The sequence below is a fragment of the Danaus plexippus genome, chromosome 8, assembly GCF_018135715.1.
Source record: "Danaus plexippus chromosome 8, MEX_DaPlex, whole genome shotgun sequence".
Classification (NCBI taxonomy): domain Eukaryota; kingdom Metazoa; phylum Arthropoda; class Insecta; order Lepidoptera; family Nymphalidae; genus Danaus; species Danaus plexippus.
This window is the reverse complement of record NC_083542.1, coordinates 7,647,488-7,670,291: the sequence shown is the minus strand read 5'-3', so window position 1 is coordinate 7,670,291 and position 22,804 is coordinate 7,647,488. Positions and strand designations below refer to the sequence as shown.

The following is a 22,804-nucleotide window of genomic DNA, read 5'->3' as shown; positions in this document are numbered from 1 at the left end:
TTATGAACCGTTGATTTAAATTAAAATATGTTAGTTTTCTGACATAAATTCATTATAATATCAGTGAGTTTTATTAGGGTATCAGTGTGTTTATGATATTGATATCTACAAATGAGGAAGCCATCCGTCAGACCGGTTCTGTTCAGTGAATCCGAGTGAAATTGTGATTGATGGAGCGTCTACAACTGTTGAATCTGATCTTGGCTTCTCTGTCTTCTGATAGTATATTTCATGCTGATTAAATTTCTGTGATTCACTTAACAGAATACGACTACTAAATATTGAATTTCAATATTTTTACGATTTTTTTTTTTGGTTTAGGTATTAGTTTAATGGGTATCATGAAATACATATACTATGTTGGTTTTCTTTGAAATTTGAGATGTATTTTTGACTTTAATATTTTTTCACCGTGTAAGATATATGGAATTAAAAAGAAAATAATATCTATACGATATCATTTGGATGTATTTAGTATAATATTTTATTCCATAAAAATAACATAGATCGTTATGAGTTAAAAATTGTTAACTATATAGGTTGCAACCGGAGGTTCTAGGAAAACTACGAAACTTACTTATATCTATATTATAATAAATGTTACATATTAAAACTTATAACCTATACCTAAGACTACATGATTGCCCCGATGTTAGGATAGCAAAGCCATTCCATAGCTTGTGTGGTATCAGGAATCTTCTGGTTCACACGGCTTGGTGTTCGTTCCGCGGAGTCAGTAACGTCACTCGTAATATGATATTTTATCTATACAACGATGTTACCCCGGCGATGGTCATTTATTTTTTAATATGTTGCGCGCACGTAACATGTTACAAAACATAAATATTTCATTTTTATTTTTGTATTTCATTCAAAGTACCCAAAAAATATGTACATTATATACGTACATTGCGACGTTGTTTTGAGCAAAATTAAATTTAAAGCACCACTTCAAATTTTGTTGGAAGTTTTAAATGTTTCGACAACATGATAAAACATACATAATTTTATTGCTCTTATATTTTCACTAAGTCGTTACTTTTAATTTTATTTCCTTTAAATTATCTGTTACAATTCATAAGCCCACATTGTAATACAATACATTTATAATGAATTTCGTCTTGATCACGATCATTGTTTTTAGATATTTATGAATTAATTATTGACTTTTATATTTTAAAAATATAAATTAAAAGTACAGTATTGATGAGTGATTAATATATTATAATAAATTCTTAAACTATTTGACAATATATAAGTTAGATAGGAGATCATTTATCAGAATGTGAGCACATATCCATATCACCATTTCTTTTAGCTAGACATAAAACAATATTTACGGATAATGTTTTATAAATACGAAATTTAAATACAATTTAAAATCCATTTACGATTATTAAAGTTATGTGGGGTGCGTTTATGCTCCAGAGGTTGCAGGATAACTACGAAACTTACTTATATTACATTACTAGGTACCAGCCCCTACTTCGCACGGGCTTTTTACAAAAAATATAAAATAACTTATTTAATTTTGAGAATTATTAAACTAATATTATGATAACTTTCAAATGGTACGACCGATTTAAATAATTTACAGATACTGATGTAGGCTTGAGAACGAAGTAATTTATTGTGATAAGACTTAGTACCGTGTTTAAGTAAATAGCTTTCCAATAAACGCTATAGGAATGCCAATTTTAAAAAGTTTTAAAATGGATATAGTATGTTATCCTTAAGAGATAGACATATGCCATCAAGGAGTTTTCTGTAGACCTATAAAAAATACACAATTACACCATATATTGCTTTGTTATATCTCAAAGGATTTTGGCAGCGTTTTCATTAAAAGCTGACAGACGGCTCATTTTTCCCAACATCTTCAACAAATATTGTTAATATACACACAAATCAATACAAAACCTTTACAAATTATATATTAAAACCTTTCTCGAGAATCACGCTATCGAGTGGCGAAAAGCGCTTGACAATTGGTGCAGTAGTTTTTCTGTTTATTGCGAACAGACAGACGCGGCGGGGTACTTTTATTATATTATTATATATTAAAAATATAACATAATTAAAACTTATGACTGATAACTACGACTACACGATTGCTCCAATATCAGGATAGCAATGCCACTCCATAGCTTGTGTGGTATCAGAAGTCTTCTGGTTCACACGGCCAGGTCTTTCGCGGAGACAGCACCGTCACAAGCTATACAATATTTTATTTATGCAACTGTGCCGTCCTGACCATGCTCGTTTTATATTCAATATGTTCCGCGTACGTTATAGGAACTCAAATATTATCATGTCTCATGATTCTAAATGTCAAAAACGAAGACAGAACAGCACGGAAGTTAATATTATTTTGTTTTAACGTAACTTTGTTTTTTTAATGTAAGTTCAATAGAATTTGGTATTAAAAAAATAAATGATTATGAGTGAATTTTCGTCATTTAAAGTAAATAATTATAATTGCTAGCTTTTTCGATAACAAACTCCTATCGTTGTATAAAAAATTGTTTTTGCATAGTTCATTTTGTACACACATTCTTTTTGTCATCGGAATACAAGGAATAAATGGTGATTATTTGAAAAAATGAGTTCTGAGCTTTAAAAATATAACATAGCTAATGTTTATAACTATACTACCTAATAACAGTGTACATCACATTCCTCGCTAGATGTTATAATAAAATTTTACAATGTCATTAATAACTGCCTCACTGCCAAATGATATCATCAATTAGTGAAAAAAAATATATAAAACTAGGAAAACTTGGCTTCGCACCATTTCGACTCCACAAGTTTCTGCTACAGTGACAATAATATATCAAAATATTTATAGAAGCGACTCTGTTTTTGTAGTTTTAATTTGAAACTTTTTTCCACTAGATTGATTTAACAAATCGGTTTTATTTTATATTCTAATTATCTTACACTAAACTATCACGGTTATTCAGGAGTTATAGCAACAAAGATAAATTTGTGACCAAAACTAAAAATAATATATAAAGCGAGGTAAAGGTTATATATATGTATGTATGTTATTTGATTACCAGATAGCACCCAAACTTTTAACACCTATTACTTTAAAGTGATTCAATACAATAGATTTCTTTTTGTATCTTTTAGACAAGCTTTTATTGTATAAAATCACGCTAAACCACTAGTAACCAGCGTTGTGTATCTGCCGCTAACCGCCCTCAGTATTGGCTGGAGTCCAAAAAATGTGAAAACAATCCCCTACAAAACCATAACATACAATTTTCAAGTTCCCACAACGGTAGAGGACTTGTATATGGTTATTTCATGTTATTTTTTACGAGTCGTTGTTATTTATTCTTAAAAACGTTGAAATGACCAGTTTCATTTCGTTTAAAGTTTATCTCTATTGGACAATATGATATTGAAATTTAGAAATTTTTGAATAGTGGTCTTTAACAGGTCAAGATTATTAAGTAACGTGTGTTGATGCGGTTATGAGTATTGACTTCATATATGTATGAATATGTATAATAAAAAATAAAGTCTAAGTCGGCATCGTCCTCTACATACGGAGCGCTATCTGTTGTCATTAATAAATCTACGCGCATTATAGTAATAATGTAATTTTTTGAATGAGAAACGTGCGACGCTTCGTATGTAGTGTGTCGGTACAAACTCGGACTAAGCATAGATTTTTATCATTACATTCAAACTAAATCAAAACCAGCAACGTGTCCATGAAATCGATTAAATTTAAACGAAGAACTGGGATTAATTTCCTGCAGGAAAATATATATTGGACAGAACAAGACAATATAGAGTTGCTCAAATTCCCAGCAGACAAACTCTGGATTTTCAGAAGAAGCGAAACTAACCAGTGCAGACATAATTTTGACCCTATTTAACTTTAATGCAATAAAAATGTATGATTCGTTAAAAGATTGTGAGAAGAAAAACTAAAAACTAAACAGTACTAATGTTACAGTGATATAAATTTAAACATATACGTCGTTTAGCATAAATTTGTGTTGCATTGAGTTAGAAAGTAGAAGAAATTTAAAATACTATGTACCTACTATAATTGACAATAGAATTTCAAACGTTCCTTATTATGCAGTTTGTTGTTTGAGCATAGAAGATAATGACATAGCTTCAGTCAGACGTGGACAGCGAAAGCCGTAGTTAAACAAATTGAATTGTAAATCCGTATTCACGGGGGGTTATTCTGGCCTGGAGTTCCGTACGTATAATAGCGAGCAATTACGCGAACGATTCGACGGAAAATTAAGTTTTTTCCTCGTTACGTATTCAGTCAAACTAGATTAATAAGGCATTGACATAGATATTTGTTTCGTTTATTATTTCCACAAGCTTAGACTTGTACTGATGTATTTTTAGTTTGAAGAGAATAATACCTTTGGATTGTTGTACCAGCAACTAAATTTATTACATTTTCTATGAATAACAATGAATTTAATATTCCTAGCTATAAATGTGAATCGTTCACTCAAGTATTAAACAAACGTGTGATCGAATAGTGTTTCTTCGAAGTTGTTTGTTACCGAAATCGAAATTGCCCCGAAACGAATGTGCTCTGCTTTTGGAACGTTTGTTGAAAAAAAAAAACAAGAATTGAGTGTTGCGGTTGAAATATGCAAGAGGGTTTCACTTTAATACTTTCATACAGTACTCTGATTGATTGCGAGAGGAGCGATTTTATTAAAAATATATAAAAATAATTAAAAATCAGCTTTGACCTTTGAAGTGTAAACCATATATATAAAAATTGAATGCTATATATTTTGTTACATAGAGAAATTACTATTTTAACGTCTATTTTTAATACGTTATTTCTATTATGAAACAGTATTTTTTTATAGAATGTTCAGTTCCTATAAGACATTTTTGTTATTATTATTTAATGAATATCATTATTGTACATCTTTTTAATTGGAAGGTTCCATATGCTAGCACCTATTGTCATCCGAGGTAATTGAAATCTGACGGTATTAAATTCTTGGGATAGGTGAACAAATTGAAATGAAAGAAAAAATAGCTGGATCTCCTCTCGACGTTAGAGATAGTCGTTAGGAATCGTGTTTTTATTAAAAGTTTTTATCGGAAATGTAAAAGTTCTAACATCAGTTAGAAATCAAGTGACCTAAGTCGAACAGTGCGCCGACTTAGTAAATATATAAGGACCTAGCCATAATAATCTAGGACTCAAATAGGATAGTAGCTAACGGGGTTAATAAGGTTTCTTTGCTCATTACGCTAATTAAATATATCTATATATTTTGCGATAACATTAAAACAAAGGATAGTCAAGATATAGGATATAACAATGTAAGTGACACAACCTTTGTATGAGGGTAGCGGAATAAATGCTTAATGACTGTGTAAATATTTGATTTACATTATCAGTTTGTATTCCAGTTCCCGGGGTAAGGTAGTAGTGGTCAATCAGCTGTCAGGTTTGCAGGCGATACCAATGAAAACCTTTATACAGTATGCATTTATAAATATTGAACATTTTATAGGTAATATTATTGAGTATAATGTAAGTCTAGTAAAATTATATATATATAATATCAATATCAATCACGTATATTCTATAACTAAAAAATATTCCAGCGTAAATATTCGTATATATGTGTATCAACGGCTAAGACATCACACGTGTATTGACAATTGTGTATTTAATAGATGGAAAGTCGTGGAAAATGCTAATAAATAATTACATTACAGCTCGATGTAACTTGAACCGAGCGCCGTAATGAAATTTCATTTAAGTTGATGAATTTTTTAAAACTACGCCCGTACGGCTTGAAATTGTAAAAAAAAATGCAGCCCCTTCTGGGATTGTTGGGTTTATCCCAATAGCTTCAATTAAATATATACATACGTTTAAATAATTATATCCAGCTACAGTGTACTTAGAATAAATTGCAGCAACATTTATCTATACATTAAAAGGGACATTGATGAATGACAATGTAAGCATATTCATTGAAATATCCATATTTATTTTAAAAAACAGCTAAAGTAATTATTTTTATTAAAGCAAAGAGTGCAGTTGTGCTGGAACATATTAAAAAATTGAACAGATGTATGCGTTGAGTCGAACATAAGGCTAATAAGGCCATTAAGGCTGGCAATGACGTATGCATCGGTCGATATTATAAAATATGCAATATTTGGAGCCTCAACGGTAATGTGCAACTACTGCAATATAATGATAATTTATACATCACTTCTATTAGAAAGTGGACTGATCTTCATATAACACATTAATGATTTAATGAAAAAAACTAAATTTACCAGAACGGTACCATACTGATCGATTTAATATTAGAAGTACAAACTTACTCTTTATAGATTCTCATATACGAGTATGGGATATTTTTTGATGAAAACTGCGCCTTTGAGGTTGATTAGCTAAAGAAATACTTATATTTAATTATTACATTTTTGAATTTGAATAATTACTAAAGACTGACGGACACTTGATTTCCATTGTCTGGGACAATATTGGGACAGAAATTATTAAAGAGGTGGTAAAAAAAGTTATAAATTTTATACAATTAAATATTACTAACTGTTCCAATTCTTGTTCTAACATAATTTTCAACGTTTCTAACTTTCTTTGTAACGCCATTGCAGCTTAACCAGCCATTATTAATTGACAATTGGAAGCGTTCGTTCATGTAAATAGGTATGCATAATGCAGGTAACTCGATTGCATACGAAATTTATCTCGTTCACAGTATCATTACACTTTAATGTTTTTTATGAGCTAGGAATGTTTTTTTTTTTAAATTTAATGAACATAGAACCTAGTTTTAACATCATGCTTCATGTAACATGATTAAGATATTTTCTATTAATTAATTAAACAAAGAAACCAGCATAACGCATTTATAAAATTAATATTTCATGACAACTGACATTCAGTTGAACTATTTAATATTAACTCAGAACACACAGACGGTATAACCGATTCCGTACATTTTGTCCGCTTTTAAAATAGTTTAATATTTTAGTATGTGGAAAATTTTGATAGTAATTTATTATTAACCAGCTATTTCAACTAACCGCTTTCCTAGCTTAGACTAACAGGTTTTTTGTTATTTCTAATGGAAACCTAGTTATTACACCTTAAAAATATAATTTCTGTTTTCGATTCGCAGTAGCTTTGTAGTAAACAGAACACATATTTACACTTGTGGCTGGAAACATTATAAAAAAATAAAAAAAAATATTTGTTTAAAAACTCACCAAAAATATGTTTTCAATATGGGTTCACGGTCATCAAATCACGAAAATTTACCAGCAAATCAACAAAGTAAGATGACCTGTCACGTTGGTCTAATTGACATATAAAACCCTTTGTTGACACGGCTCAAACAAATAAAAACGCAATTAATCTAGTCTATTTTTAATTAGTGAAGCAGAAGATTAAATGATTTAATGTTTCATTAATTTTATCTAATAAATTTTTTGACTGTCGTAAAAATAAGGAAGATGTCTTGTGGCATTTATATCAGTAACATAAATTAACGAGAGTAAGAAAAATTAAAGATAACTTATAGGGTTGAATATTACGTTGTAACTCAAATACGGTTGTAGAACAATAAACATCAGTAACAATATATCAATTTACTAATAAACAACAAATTCATTATATCTAAATTTAATTAAACAACACTGATGTAATCTAGCCGAGTTCGTTTTCATATTAATACGCAATTTTTGCGTGGGGATTTCCCATAGGCTCTAAAGGGAATCAATTACCCATATGCCCTGAACTTGACTGAAACACGGAAATATTTCCCTCCAAACTTTCTTTTAATTCTTATTCCCCGCTCCAAATGCTCTCATATTTCCATATTTGTATTTCTATTAAAATTTTGTTACTAATATATTCAGCACTGTTAAACCCTGAAATTTCAAATTTTGTTTCATGATTAGACACCGGTTGAATAGCAATTTTTTATTCGTCCTGGGACACATCACTGGAAAAATTACTAACATTTTGAATTATGTAATATTAAAAAAATAAATAAACACTAAATATAATAAGTCTAATCTACGGCTTATATTTAAAACATGTTCTGTTTTTCGTATAATCTCAGACTAAAAATGATCATAACTTGGTAAATAAATTCAAATATCCTAACTAGTTAAAACTGAAATTTAACTTAAATGAAATTCATTTGTATATTTTTTTTATAGTCTGTATTTATTTTGTCAAGACGTAACAAAGTTTCATCCTCAATTTACTTCACAATAGCAGGGTCAAACTAACTCGAAAGCTGTGACCTATATGCTGCTTCTTATATGTCTATGAGTATTATGGTTTGTTTATTATTACAAAATATTTTTTATATAGAATTCTAAAGGATAATAAATTCTTTATAGCACATCGAACCTACAAATAAATTATGTTTAAGTTACAAAATAAATCTATCGCTTGAATGTCTAATTCAAATTTTTATAAGTTGTAAAAACACAGATAATAGGTAGATATTTTCTTAAAATTATAATTAATTTTATAACGATGTAGTTTCAATATAAATTAATTATACAATAAAATGTTCAGTTTTACTTTCTAGTGAGACATTTTAAAGTAAAGTAAATCCCATTCATTTCTCGAATACGAGCCGTAATAACACAACAGGTATGTTATTACCATAATACCGGTTAAGTTCGGAAACCAAAAACATTTTTAACACGTCTACCATTATATATGAAGCTAAATCTACATATTTGGCAGTAGACTGTTGCAATTTGATTAACATTTAAAAACACTCACCCGGTATAAAGGTCAGAGGAAATTACAACGACTTTCCGAAGAGCATACCTTATTAATATAAATTCAGTTTTCAGTTATAGGACTACGCATACCAACCGAGACTAATATGTCGGAACAGTCGAAATTGCGTGCTACTGAATACAAAATATCTCCTGTCTGTTTCCTTCAAAAGTGTCATAAATAATCGAAATTATTACTGTAAACGGACGTGCAAAATCAGTGAGGCCGTCTGTTCGTGTGGCGTGCAGTTCGATCGTGAAGCAAGGCGCGGAGGAAACGTCAGAAAAATCGAATTTCCATGCCGGCAGTCGAGGCTGAGGCGGCGCGGCGCGAGCATCGGGCAAACAGCGCCCGCGCGCGCCCGAAGGCCCAGTGAAACTTGTACACCGCGATCGAAATATTACAAAATTTAATCAGAGGTTTATATTCCATTAAATTATTACCTAATTCGGTCTGTGCTTAGTGTTTTATGGGGGAATTATTTCGGTTGGCTAATTGACGGATTATGGGTTTGGCAATAGCTGTCCCCATAGCGGGCAAGTTTGTCGTCCGACCACATAAATTCGTACTTTCTCTAATAAAAGGTGACGTCATTGACGCGGCAAACTTTCGATCGTTAACAATGTTTAATCATAACTTCAAAGAACTCAACAAAGAGTTGAAAGTTGCACTGTCTCACTTTGTAGTTATAAGTTCCTGGATATTTTGTATAATAATTATGTTACAATCGATTCCAATTGATGTTTTTTAAATCGATTTTTCTGTTCCTTCAAGTAATACAGAAAGAAAAGATTTATCAGAATTAATTTATATTAATCGGAAGGACATAATATATAGTAAGCAATAAATCTTTTCAAGTCTTACGTGATGTATACCCTTGTTCCAGATATAGTATCTTGTGATCCATTTTGATAATTACATATTGTATGCATCAGAATTAGGTTGATTATGAATTAAGATCATGCACTGCTAACATTGGACATCTAAAATTAATGTACATTTAAGTTAATTACATGCAGCTCAGCAAATACTATGTGTTAATTACTTTTAAACTGTCCTTTATTATAAAACATAGTTCTTATGCAAATGTTATTATATTGATTGGAAATCTGTATTAAATTTTATTTGAAAGTCACAGACGTAATTTATTTGCGTATAGTTGCAGCTCGTTAGTAACTGAGTCAATTGACATGAGCAATGTGATTCGACGACCTACAGTTTTATATTCAGCGAATTTAATATATATTCCTTTTATTTATTAATAAAACACACTGTATTTTATTGTTTATCAGAATCGTATTGTAATTTAATATCATTCATTTCGTTTAATTATTATCGTGATGATGTAATATTTTTATTATTTTAATTATATTGCTAATGTGATTTATATTCATAAAAAAATTGTGAGATAAAAGTATTTATTTATAGTGTTACTGTGGAAGTGGAAAGTGGAGAGTGGATATGGAAATTTATATGGATATGGGATGCATTTTTCTAAAAATGTAAGTTCTACTTGACATTTTATAACGATCAAATTACAATTTTTAAGGTATTCGATAGCATGATTTCACTGTTTATGCAGATATATTATGAAAATCATAAAAATTATTCTGTTGTTTGATTTAATATAAGTTCTTTTAAAGATAAAGGAATTAAGTTTTTCTAATCGTTATCGAGAGAAATATATAAAATATAGTAACAGCCAGAAATGTTGGCACCTGTTCCAAAGTTTATGAGAATCATTGACGGATTTCCTATAATGGAATGGCAATTCTATTTGCCATACAAGCTTCTATACAACAGGGGCGCAATTCATGCAAAGATTTGCTTTTGTTCCCTCCATTATGTTCCATGAACGTCATTGTTTGAGTCCGTCCTCTGTTCAAAACCGAGTTTGTATTTAGAAAATGCCTTCTCACTATATGATAGATAAAAAAAGAATTAATTTTAATAAACTCGAACAGAAAAAAATATGCTTTTTTAAGTAAAGACTGGTGAAGCTTCTGAACAATACCGTTGTTTAAGAAGAATCTTATCTGATAGATAATTTATGCGACTATGTTTTCATCAATACAGCAATGATGAGTTAATATTTACATTATAACACATAGATCTCACAATTTTTCGACACGACTGCGGAATATCAAAAAAAAAAATAAAAAAATAAAAAAAATGGGGTGCGACATTACGTGTCGAAAAAATTTTCATACCTTATTATCACATTTAAATTTTAATTTAACAGACTGTTCTTTTTAATAAATAGTTTGCACAAATATGTATTCTAAACTTACTCTGATCGGGGGACGCGTTATAGTTTAGTTATGACTTATGAGTATATACTATATCTCACAACCACAGATTATTAATTATATTTTGACATGAAACTTAGAACTATAAATCATTAATTATAGAAAATAGAATAATTATTTATATGTTAGACGCCCATTCCATAAGTTGAAATAATAACATTTTTATTTTTAGTCATTTTCATTACTCGGATATAATCTAAGGAATCCAATCAATTTACTTGAAAAAAGCAACCATAGTTATGTATCAATTTATAAGGGTTATGTTTGTCTTATCAGTTTTTTATCATGTTGTGTTTTTCAATTCATTATCATAAGTTCTACGCTTAATGAACATAAGTCGAGTATGTCGTAGTAACATTAGATATAGTTTACGAACCCACGAATCCAAAGGGCGTTCCTCAGCGTCTCATTGTATTGCCGATTTCTTTGGATGTTTTTATAAAATTTGACATTATAAACGTATGAACGTGCCACAGATGATAGTATGAACACTTCACATAATTATGAAATATAATTAATGAATACTTCTTATAACCTTAAAATATAAAAAAAAATCTCTATTTTATTCGTAACACGTCAGTGTCTTTTCCTATTTATAAATCGAAAGGCCAGTTAGACAGTAAATTTATTTAAATAAAAGTAAATACAAAAACTTAATAAATTATATACTAAAACCTTTCTCGTGAAACACGCTATCGAGTGGTGATAATTATTTGATAATTTGTGAAGTAGTTTTTCTGTTTGTCGCGAACAGACAGACAGACAGACGCGCAGAGGGATTTTGTTTTATAATATGTATTGATTGATAAATATTTTTCTGCTTTATATATATTTTACAGCTGAAGAATCAAACTGTTGATAACAAATATATGCCATTAGCTATAATTATATGAATCAGTAGGCATCGTCAAAGTCAAATAAAACTGGTGAAACAATAAAAATATAAAATTATCGTCAAATTATTTTTCAAATCAAAAGGAGAATTTAATTTATGTGTTGTTTGTTATTCGGAAGGCTGTCATTAAATCCACATTACACACCACAGTTGTTACTTTGAAAGAAAACGTATTGATAAAAGTAATTTTATTTCTATTATAGAAGATTTTAAAAATTTTCTTATAAAACATTCTTAAAATTCTTTTAGCGCTCCCATTTCGGTTTAAGGCAAAGTTCATTCTAACTGCTATCATATCTCGTGATTACTTACTCTTAAAATGTTATAGCTTAGTTTGTCCTTTATTCGTCATTCAATTTATCATATTAGTCACCGCGAAAGGCTTCGCTTTAAAAGCAGTCCACCGAGGTGTTAAGCCAAGTTAATTCCCGTCGTAGACGGAGTATCAGATTTCATGAGAAACGTCGCAATGTCAAAAAAAAACGCATTTAACTAATTAATATATGAAAAATGGGCTTAATACTTGACGGGTGAAAAGAAAATATAACATAATAACGTAAATTTTGCAAATAATATTAGTTTAAATATAAATAAAATTTCAAGTATCGCAAAAAAGCTGCTAAAATACTTTTTAATTACTTTAACAAAGTATGCTTACTTTAAAGGCATGGCAAAAGGAATAAAAGTTTATGTGCTTAGTCGCTTTACTGAAAAAGAATCTGGCAATTAACCTGGAATGTTCATAAGTTCGCCGTTCTCATAATAAACGTTAATTTTTTTGTTAATTTCGTTTCTACTCCCTTCAATTCAGGAACGATTTGCCTCTTTTAAAACGACACAAATACAACAAACAAACAGTGTATTAACAAGTAAATTTCGCTATCATTAAATAATATTAATATATAAAGTAATATAGATATATTTATATTATGATTAGAATTAAAGTAAATACTAATTATCATTTGTAAGATATTAGAAATTTAATTTTAAAAATGTATTATTTTTCTATTTTAATTCATAATATCAGTTATCCATAATGCAATACTGGCAACCTTGTTTGAGGAACACTCACCCGTCAGTCTCTGAGGGCTGAACTACTTCTGGCTTGAGCCTCATGATCGTAAATTAAAATTCATTACTCTTTAAGATTTTAGCATATTAGTGAGCGAAATTTTAATACTTATACATATGCTATTAAAATAATGTAATTATTACGTACGTATAAATAAATGTATACATATATCTTGATAAAAATATACATAATCACATTACAAAGTATAGATTTTTTTTTTCTTTAAATAAAAGTTATTGCAAGTTAATTATATAAGTACATTTTATTATATAAAAATATACAAAAAAATCTACCTTTTTTATGTAATGTAACTGACATTACATTAATATGTAATGTAACTGACCTTTGATATGTAATGTAATGTCAGTTACATTACATATTAAAGGTAGATTGTTTTTTGTCAGACTGTTTTACAGTTTGCTATATATAGTTGAATAAAATTTTAAATCCAGCGCCCACACTTCATTACTGTCTTTTAAACGTGTCATTTCTAACATGATGAAGCTGAAGTAATATATGCTGAATCATGTTTTCTGTCAAATATGTCATAAAATGACTGTCATATTCCATCTTAATGACCTAAAGCTTTGTAGACTAGACGACATATTTGTTTTTAAACGCTCTAACAAACTTTAGTATTCATAGATTAATTAATAGAATTAACCAATCTCAAATTAGAATGCTGAATTCGTCAAAAATATAAATATTACTCAGCTAAAATTTCAGCTGATAGTTCGAGATCGGATTAATTATTTGAGCATCAACGATTTTCTATTAGTCGAGGTAAAACTTTTCAATAGTAATACATGTATAACATAGAATGATAAGTTATTTTTTAGGGATGACTTAAAATAACAATTACATTTAATGATATTGTCTGTGACTCGAACTACAGATGTTATTGATTTGCAATCAACTACAAAGAAAAAATAGTCGTGGTGGCCTGGAGGATAAAAGGTCCGCCTATCATACGTCTGGGTGCTGGTTCGAAACCTGGCAAGTACCAATGTGATCTTTTCCGAGTCATGTGTACTTTCTAATAGTATTTAGATACCACCGGCTGGAACAGGCTACAGTAAGCCTTGGGGTCTGAATAGTCCCAAAAAGTGCTGGTGCACAAGGCAAGGGGAAACCACTGCAACTATCTTCCCATGAAAGTCATCATGTATACAGATCACTGATACGTGATGACCACGACGAGTCTGCAAAGAAACTTGCGACAATGATATACAAAGAAAACACTGATAAGTATATTTTAAGAGGAATTCAAAAACGGCCATTGATTATATAGGTTTTTTTAAAAGGGCATTTAATACTGAGATGCAGAATGATAGCATTTCATGATATTCTTATAAATGTACAGATATATGTTATAATTGCTAAAGATATTCCGCAGTTACGACTTATAACCAGACCAGAAAGAGGTCTTATTTTACACAAAAAGACCTTCTTTCGGATTTAATAAGTTAAATGAAACGACGATGTAACCATATGCTTTTTATTAAAACATTAACAACTTTTACGTAAATATCAATAACAAAATAATTCTCGTTGACGAACCTGAACAGAATCGATTCAAGAACAGAGAAATCTGTTTATTTTATCAAACGTGACATAGCGTCATTCGTGAACTTTTCAAAGTTCTAAATTTGGCTTTCAAGAACAATCTCCGTCTAGGCTTAGTGGTATCTTCACGTGAAAACCCTTCAGGTTTGTAAGACATGCCTTTATAAGTACTTGGGTCCTCGAACGCTTGCTCAGCACCTTAGCCTTCAAAGTCGAGACGACTTCGATCATCACTCGAAATCATTCAACCCAGTTCCGAGGCCTCGCTTTTTTATTTTAAAGTGCACTCGTAACAACTTAATCAAGATTGTTTTCTTTTGTAATTCTATAACAATGAAGCTCTTCGTATTTTCACGTATAGCATTAGATGTATCGTGTTACTAAATATTTTCAAATTTAATAAAGATTCAGTGGTACTCAACATTTGTAATGTAGATACATGAATGAAAATATGCATTTAAATTCAATTCGTCTTTATTAAATGGATATTTTTAATGAAAATTTTCTTAGTTCTTTTATTCAAATAAAAAATTACGTACAAAATAATTTTTGTTCAACGTCAAAACGGCGCCATAGCTTAAATCGCATTAAATATTTAATTCGTTTATAATAATTTATTCAAATTATATAGATTTCGTTAAATGATAAGTTGTGCCACAGGAAAGCACTGAATAAAATCTACCAACATTGTAAATTAGATTGTGTTTTTCATAACTAATAAAATAAAGTACGTAAAAATACCAGGTTCACTAAAAGAGTTCCAATAAATATTGAAGATAGAGGTATTATATTTAAATAGTATTTAAATAACTGGGCAAGAAAACGTTGTAAATTAGCGATTTATATTATGTCTGAAGCATTTATTTTAATATGAATCAATTTAACTGATAATACTTCTATGAGCAGCTAAAAGCTTTCACATTTGCGACTGAATCACACGGTCTCCACCATTATATGCAATTATTACAAAGGAGCTTGGTAAATATTAGTATAGTCATAATATCTATATACAAAACATAGCCAAAAAGTAAACATCCAGTTCAATAACCATGTTAAATATTTTTAAAAGTTTTTTTTTTCTAAAATATACTAAAATGAATAGAAACATTTTAGAAAATTTATTAATTAATATTCCAAGCTTTACTTGAACACCAAAATATAACTATCGGTCAATCTTTATTTCCATGAACTTTCGCGAAGGTTGAAGGTTTTTGAACCGAAAATAATTCGATAGTGTAAACGTAAAAAATACGTAAAATATTATTTTTTTAATATAACTTCTTAAATCTAGTAAACTACATTTACTTTATATGTACACCTTTTCATTTAATTTTTATTATCATCTATGACATTTTTGACTTGACTCATCAATTACTTTATTCAAAATAAAATTTGAATAAGTTACCAAAAAGTGATTTTGTATATGAAGATTCAGAGAGGAATTTAGAAATGAGCAAAACTGGGGATACACACGATGTTAATTTTATCTTATGGCTTAAAAAGCGAACTTAAAGGCTAATCATATAATAAAATAGGAGCGTGGGTGCAGAAAGGGAACATTACATATCAGAAAACAAAGCAAGTAAAACATTGCGTTAATACATATTCAACATAAATAAGTAACAAGGAGGATCTAGGAGCTAGCTTCTTACAAAAATCTAATTTAGGAATTGCAAGAAGGTCAAGTCATCTGTTTCACAATTCTCGCAGGCTTTGAAGTTAACAAATTAAAGGTAATGGTATTAATTTAGAACAGCGCTGAACTCCAAGGTTTGATTATTTATTCCATTAAACTTTTAATATTATTCATACATACCATGGACAAGATTAGTTTATCCATGTATGAAACGTATGGAGAGATCAAGTTATAATAAAACTTAGCAAATAAGAAGCTAATAACCAAAAAAGAATATCCTTTATGTTATGAAGTTATTTGTTTACGCAATTTTTTTATCTCGTTATGTACACATACGTTTACTTTTTAATAATTGTAACATAGTAAAAAATAATCAGTTTTAATGTTACATGCCGTAATATTGATCGCGTGTAAATAGTTCTTTAATATTAAAATACATAACTAGGCGTTGCCACGAGAATGATATTGTGAATACCCATCATTTGTTAATTAATATTTTTTCATGATGCACGTTAAAAATTTCTACATAAATTTATTTATTTAACACCATTAGAGTGAATTCATTAAATTGATTTTTTGGCAAACACCATCATATTTTAATAACAAATTGGATTTAATGTGAGTTATAAAACACATTTCGTAACGATGAATTTCGGTACAAATATTACGAAAGTACTTATTCTATATATATAATAAGTATATATATAGAATTTAAATTAATAAAAAAAAATTTATTTTACAACAAAGTTAAAAACCTGTCATAAGTGCGTTATGTTAAATGGTTCCGAGTCCTACGTTATTTTCTCATTAGAATGGGTCTTGCTAGAAGAATAGTCTAGCTCATTAGGTTCTTCGCTCCTCATTAAAATGCCTGGCTTGAGATATTGTGAGCGTCGTATTAATATTGTAAACAACGTCAATTTTGTTACTTAGATAAAATTGTAAATAGTGAGTGATCTTTATTACTATAATTAAAAAGTTTTAGCTAAGTTATCACAATTTTTTTTTATGTACAATATTAATACATACATACGATTTTTGTACATTTCTATTTACACCTAGCGTCGATCAAAATAAATCAGGCATAAAATTTAAAACCTATTAATCTAAATTTATTAAACCTATTAAGGATTTTGTGGTTCAGAAAATTTTATGAACGAAAAACTTACTTGGTGTTTTTAAGTCTTGTTATTCGCAATATTCGTTTAAAAAGCAACTTCACTAATGGATATTAACGTTTCGTGTTGATTAAATACGCCGTATTGATCAGCGATGTTTTACCGTAAATTCCCAATTTCAGTTTCCAGATGGGAGAAAATTTTAAAAATTACCCAATATTAAATACCAAATATTTAGGTTTTTATGCATTTTTATGAAAGAGTGAATGACAATGACAACGGGTGATTGATTGATCGACGTCTCCTTTAAGAGATGGGTAGAAATAATATGTGAATGAATTTATTCAGATGTCATGATGGATAAGGGAAGGAAATAAGTTATATGTCCACTCCGAAATACTTTTAAAAATAAAAATATTATTCATAATGAAATATTATTCGGGATACAGTTTATTTGCTTATATGTGCAGACACAAAAGCTGAAAATCGACAAGCTATATTGCAAGTATAGGGCACATTAAGGTTTGGAATCAAAGCTATTCTGCTCTCTCGCTTTGGACAGCTAGTAATAAAGATTAAAGCTACAGTTCCTATCGAATTTCGTAGGTGTAGGGCAAGGATAGAGGCACAGATGAGGAGCGGAGCGGCGGCGCGCTGGTGCTCCGCTCTCGGCCGCTAGATGTGCGCGGGCTGAGCCGCGGTGCATGTACGCGGCGGCGGGCGGCGCGTCGCTCGCGGGCCGAAAGGTAAACACGTTTAATTATCTTTATTAAAATATTATTAGATATAATTAATAAAAATATATTTTACATCAACAGTTTTGAACTAAGATTAGCTTTTTTGGATAGAAGTGAGGTAAACTGAGGCCGTGATTGAAGTGATTTATTTATATTGGACATTTAACTAAAGAGATCGTGTATAAAAAAAAAAGTTTATTTAAAACCACCAAAATTTTCCGATTGTATTTTGTTAATGCGATTCAATGTTCACAACTTTTTTTTTAAATTTTACAAGTTTTTTTTTATTTTAATTTTTTTTAATTAAAATTTGAATTTGCTCAAATCGTGGTTGACAAGAAAATATATTTAGATAAAATGAAATCCATCAGGTGGATATGGAAGCAGAATACCAACCAAATATGGATGTTTAACTTAAATTTCGGTCAGTGTAATGTGTTATTAATCTACAGTATATATTGTGATATAATATATTCGAGGTAAATTCGTATTCCAATTAATTTTAATACCTCTTTGCCCCTTCCAATGTAGTCAAGAATGCCATATATATCACAATTCGATTTACCGGCTTTTTGAACACTGTTTGATCTATTTGCTGTTTTAATACCATCATGTCATTAGTCAGACGAAATACATACGTCACAGCACTGAAACCTTCATAACAGAAACCTAGGCACTTGTTTGAGAATGTTGTAGTGAATGCCCATACGTGTGTTCTGATCTATTTGAATTTTCTTCTAGTGTTGTTTATATTGAACTTGGATAGTTTTAGTATTGTTTATATATATTAACATGTGCTTGATGTCGCAGGCGCGCCAACACGGCCGCCAGCCCGCGCCGCCGAGCCCAAGCCACAGCCCCGTCCACCCAGCGCCAACCGGCGTTCGAGCCTACTCATGCCAGCACTGGGAATCCCGCCTCCAGGCTCCGACCAGACCGACCACATTCGACCAACACTCGCCATGCGAACTCGTCGAGGTACTGTCATGTAATGCTCAGCCGTTCTCGATGTATAGACGCATGGTGCATTGATGTGAACGCGCACGATCAACTTTACATTAGTTGGTTTATCGTGTGTCGCATAATTATATTGTTATGTAAGTATCAGCTTAAGTAAATATAGTATTTGATGTAAATGTTTATTTTAATTTGTATCGCATGAAGTGAGACAATGCAATGTTTGGGGTCACCTTTAATTTGATTACGCGTAATCCTATCGAGGCTCTATTAATGCTGATTGCAGCGTGCTTGTATGGACGTTAGTGACATGTGCTATATGGCAGTGTTGGTTATCCAAGTGACAAAAGTAGGCCGGCCATGAAACAGAGACATCTGTCGGAGAGTGTTCGGTGGCAGGTGTTGAAGAATCAGAGACTGCGACTCGACGTGCGGAACGAGACTTGAGTGCGTCGCAATAAAATAAACATAATAATAACGGACATTAGACACACTGAACGTGTAACGCCAAATTGCGCTTGCTTCCAATACCGTTCTCACATTAAACATATCGTAAGACTACAAAACAATTTACTATAATATATTTAATATAATAGTTTCGCGCCTTTTCACGTGCCTATCTTAAACCAATTCTAAAACATCTCTAGTGAGATTTAACAATCTTTAGTACTGTGATGAGATTTGATTGAAAGTGATATCGGTGTTTATTGCATATTTCTCTTTCTGCTGTTTTAAATATTAGAATAGGTTCGCTAGATTAGTTTTCCAATATTGCTCGAATTACCATAAAAGGTCACAAAAACAACAGCGCTTTTTAACCAAAAACGAGTGTCTTAGCGGTAGGGCTAAGATTAATTTTCCCCCCGCGGTTCGTAACGGCCTCAAAGCTGGCAAGCATGCAGGCAGCTCTTATGCTAAGAGCCAAATCGCGGGAGAGAAGAAAACAACGACTGAAACGTGGAATAAAGAGTGAACTACCAAGCAATGTGGCGACGAAACCGATCGCACCATTCCCAAGATACCCGCCCGCTTCATGGGTATGTATTAGTTTATATAGCTTACATGCATGATATATGTGCAATGATTTTTTGGCAACGTGCTTGACATAGTTTTAAAATATTGTACCATATAATCTGCTGCAACAAAACCACATTGTGTTCAAGATATAATCAGACAAAAAGTCAACTTCGTCGTGATATTTCTCGTCAAGACCATTGTATTTAAATTTTGTCTTTTCAAACAGCCAGCCTTGTTCTTTCAAGGTTTATATCACTATTGTACTATTCACATTTATTACAAAAACAACAAAAAACTCACCAACAGTAACCTAGTTTCTATATTCAACGATGGGCTAACGCGCTCGCGCAAGTAATTCATCAGCTACCGCTGTCCAAAGCATTCGTCTATTGTTCCCATACAACAATACTATGCGATATTCTATCCAGAGTTCTACATGGCCATTGGTTCGGAATATTTACTAGTATGTGATAACTTGTTGCATATTCTATAAACAAGTAATCTCGGAGACTAAGTTTCATGAATTTTCAACACTATCAATTTGCTACGTTTGAACTTATATGCTATAAGGTTACATATGTTGTGGCAGTTTAGAAATTGACGTCGTCGTTATAATGCTCGTGAGCTCATTAAAAATACTATCAAAACTTATAACCTAGCAAATATTATTTCCAAATCCTATAAATATCATCAAGAAATGTCCTTATATTGTAATGTAAGATAATTTTCCTACCTTCCCCTTTCATATATTTTTACTTTTATAAGTATTTTTTTTTCCAAATTATTTTTAAGATACCCACAAATAACTTAAGCAGTTAACCGTCCTTGTAACTTGGTTAATTTTCTCTTGACACGCAAATTGAGTAAAGTTTCGGCTTTACCGTACCAATAATATTTCTTCGTGAAAATTATGATCACATTCATTTAATGATTATTATTATTACTATAAAAGTTTTTTTTTTTTATATCTTTCTCGAAAACTATTGTTTCCTTAATATTTGCTTCACGGAATCAATTTTTGTGGATGTTCATGAGTTTTTAATAAAAATTATCCCTTCAATTAATTTCCAGGGGCTATGTTATCTAAAAGATGTGTTTTCGTTAACATAAATTTTAGTCTATTTTAAATTAAATTTTAGGAGGACCAAAAAGTTCTTTTATATTCTCTTTATTATATAGACAATTCTATTCCTTCAGTTATTGTCGTTTTCTTATAGATTCCGCCAACGTCAAGCAGTGTTTTTAAACTAAGCCATATAAAGAGGGATTCCTGAATCTCATATACATATATAGTATATAGTATATATATACGTAACCCTAAAATTTTATATGTCACAGCTTAATTCTTGACAGGTTTCATTTATACAAATGATTGATATTATTTCTATATTAGTTGTATTCAGTAAGGTTTCTTCTCAGTACTGTTATACAATATTTTACATGTGGTGCGCTAATGTATTGGATGAAAAAAAAATGCATTTAATTCAATTGCTTTAAACAATATTCACAGAAACGAAATCCAGTAAGAAAATTCATAAACTTAAGTATTACTATTTTGAATTAAATATCGATCTTTATCCGTTTGTGATTGTGAACTATTTAAATTATAAGTAAATTTAGAACTATTTGTTCTTCTTCTATAAATAATTTTATCGATGGAAAGTTTTTTAAACATAAAGTAATTGACTTTTAATGTTTCCTATTTTTAAACGCACCTTGAAAGGTTTAGAAAAAAAATTAACACACATAATAAAATCTGTTTCTTAATTTGTTTCGGTAATTTTTTTTATTACCTTACATGCATAATATAAAAAACATCAAATCGTTCTGACATTATCATAACATAAATTTTCAATACAAAACATTACTTCCATTCTTAATTTGTGCCCCATTCGTTATAAAAAAATTAGTTTTTTTTTTGTAAGTGTCCAGTGACAGTTGCACCGAAGAGGCGAACCAAATAATAAATATATATATATATATATATACTTTTTTATATTAGAGACTTACTACCACTTAAACAATTATATGTACATATTTGACAATACAATCTCTTGTGTAGCGATCCATCACTGCTCTATAGAAATATTTAACGTTATGCTCCAGTTAGCACCAAATCCCGAAGAACATTGTCAAAATAATAGTACATTTTCAATTCACGGTTAGTTTATTAAATAAATTGATAAACAGAAGTATATCGAAAGAATGCTGACAGCCCCATTCAGCTATCTGGCGGAAGCCATTACCGTCGTTCGCCGCAAAATGTACCATACGACACCCGATCTATTTTAACGTCTTAATACCAACCAAACAAATCCAAACTCTGCTACAATATTTATAAGAATTATATTCGCATACACCATTTCAGACAACAGATATCGTCTACATCAAGCCCGGTTAAACAATTTGCAGTCGTATAAATAAATAGCAACCGTAAAAATTTTATATTCTGAAATATACACTTCAGTAACGTTTTAAACTTACATTAAGTTTAATCTTTACATAGGAATTATATTTTATTAATTATTGATATTTATTACATCAAGATTAATTTACAGTTCTGCAAGATTTATTTGACCACTTAATTAAACTAAATATAAGATTCATATCAATTCAAAGAACTTAATGAAATATGAAATAAAATTAATAAACACGCGTGTGATAAGTTCATGAAAAATTTATTTTCTTTGT

General features: G+C 30.2%; 1 protein-coding gene across 4 annotated transcripts in view; it reads left to right on the top strand.

Annotated features, from left to right (window-relative positions):
• The window catches only part of LOC116773829 (uncharacterized), a 69,922-nt gene that overhangs the window by 22,410 nt on the left and 24,708 nt on the right, over positions 1 to 22,804 (top strand). For 2 of the 4 annotated variants that reach the window (XM_061521316.1, XM_061521317.1), the window contains exons 2-3: positions 18,009 to 18,148; positions 19,383 to 20,133. In XM_061521316.1, coding sequence (XP_061377300.1) covers positions 19,993 to 20,133 — 141 coding nt within the window. In that variant the 5' untranslated portion in view covers positions 18,009 to 18,148; positions 19,383 to 19,992. Of the gene's footprint in view, positions 1 to 9,107; positions 9,391 to 10,234; positions 10,309 to 18,008; positions 18,149 to 19,382; positions 20,134 to 22,804 lie in introns of those variants that run through there. The other 2 variants (XM_061521315.1, XM_061521318.1) reach the window with 2 other exon arrangements.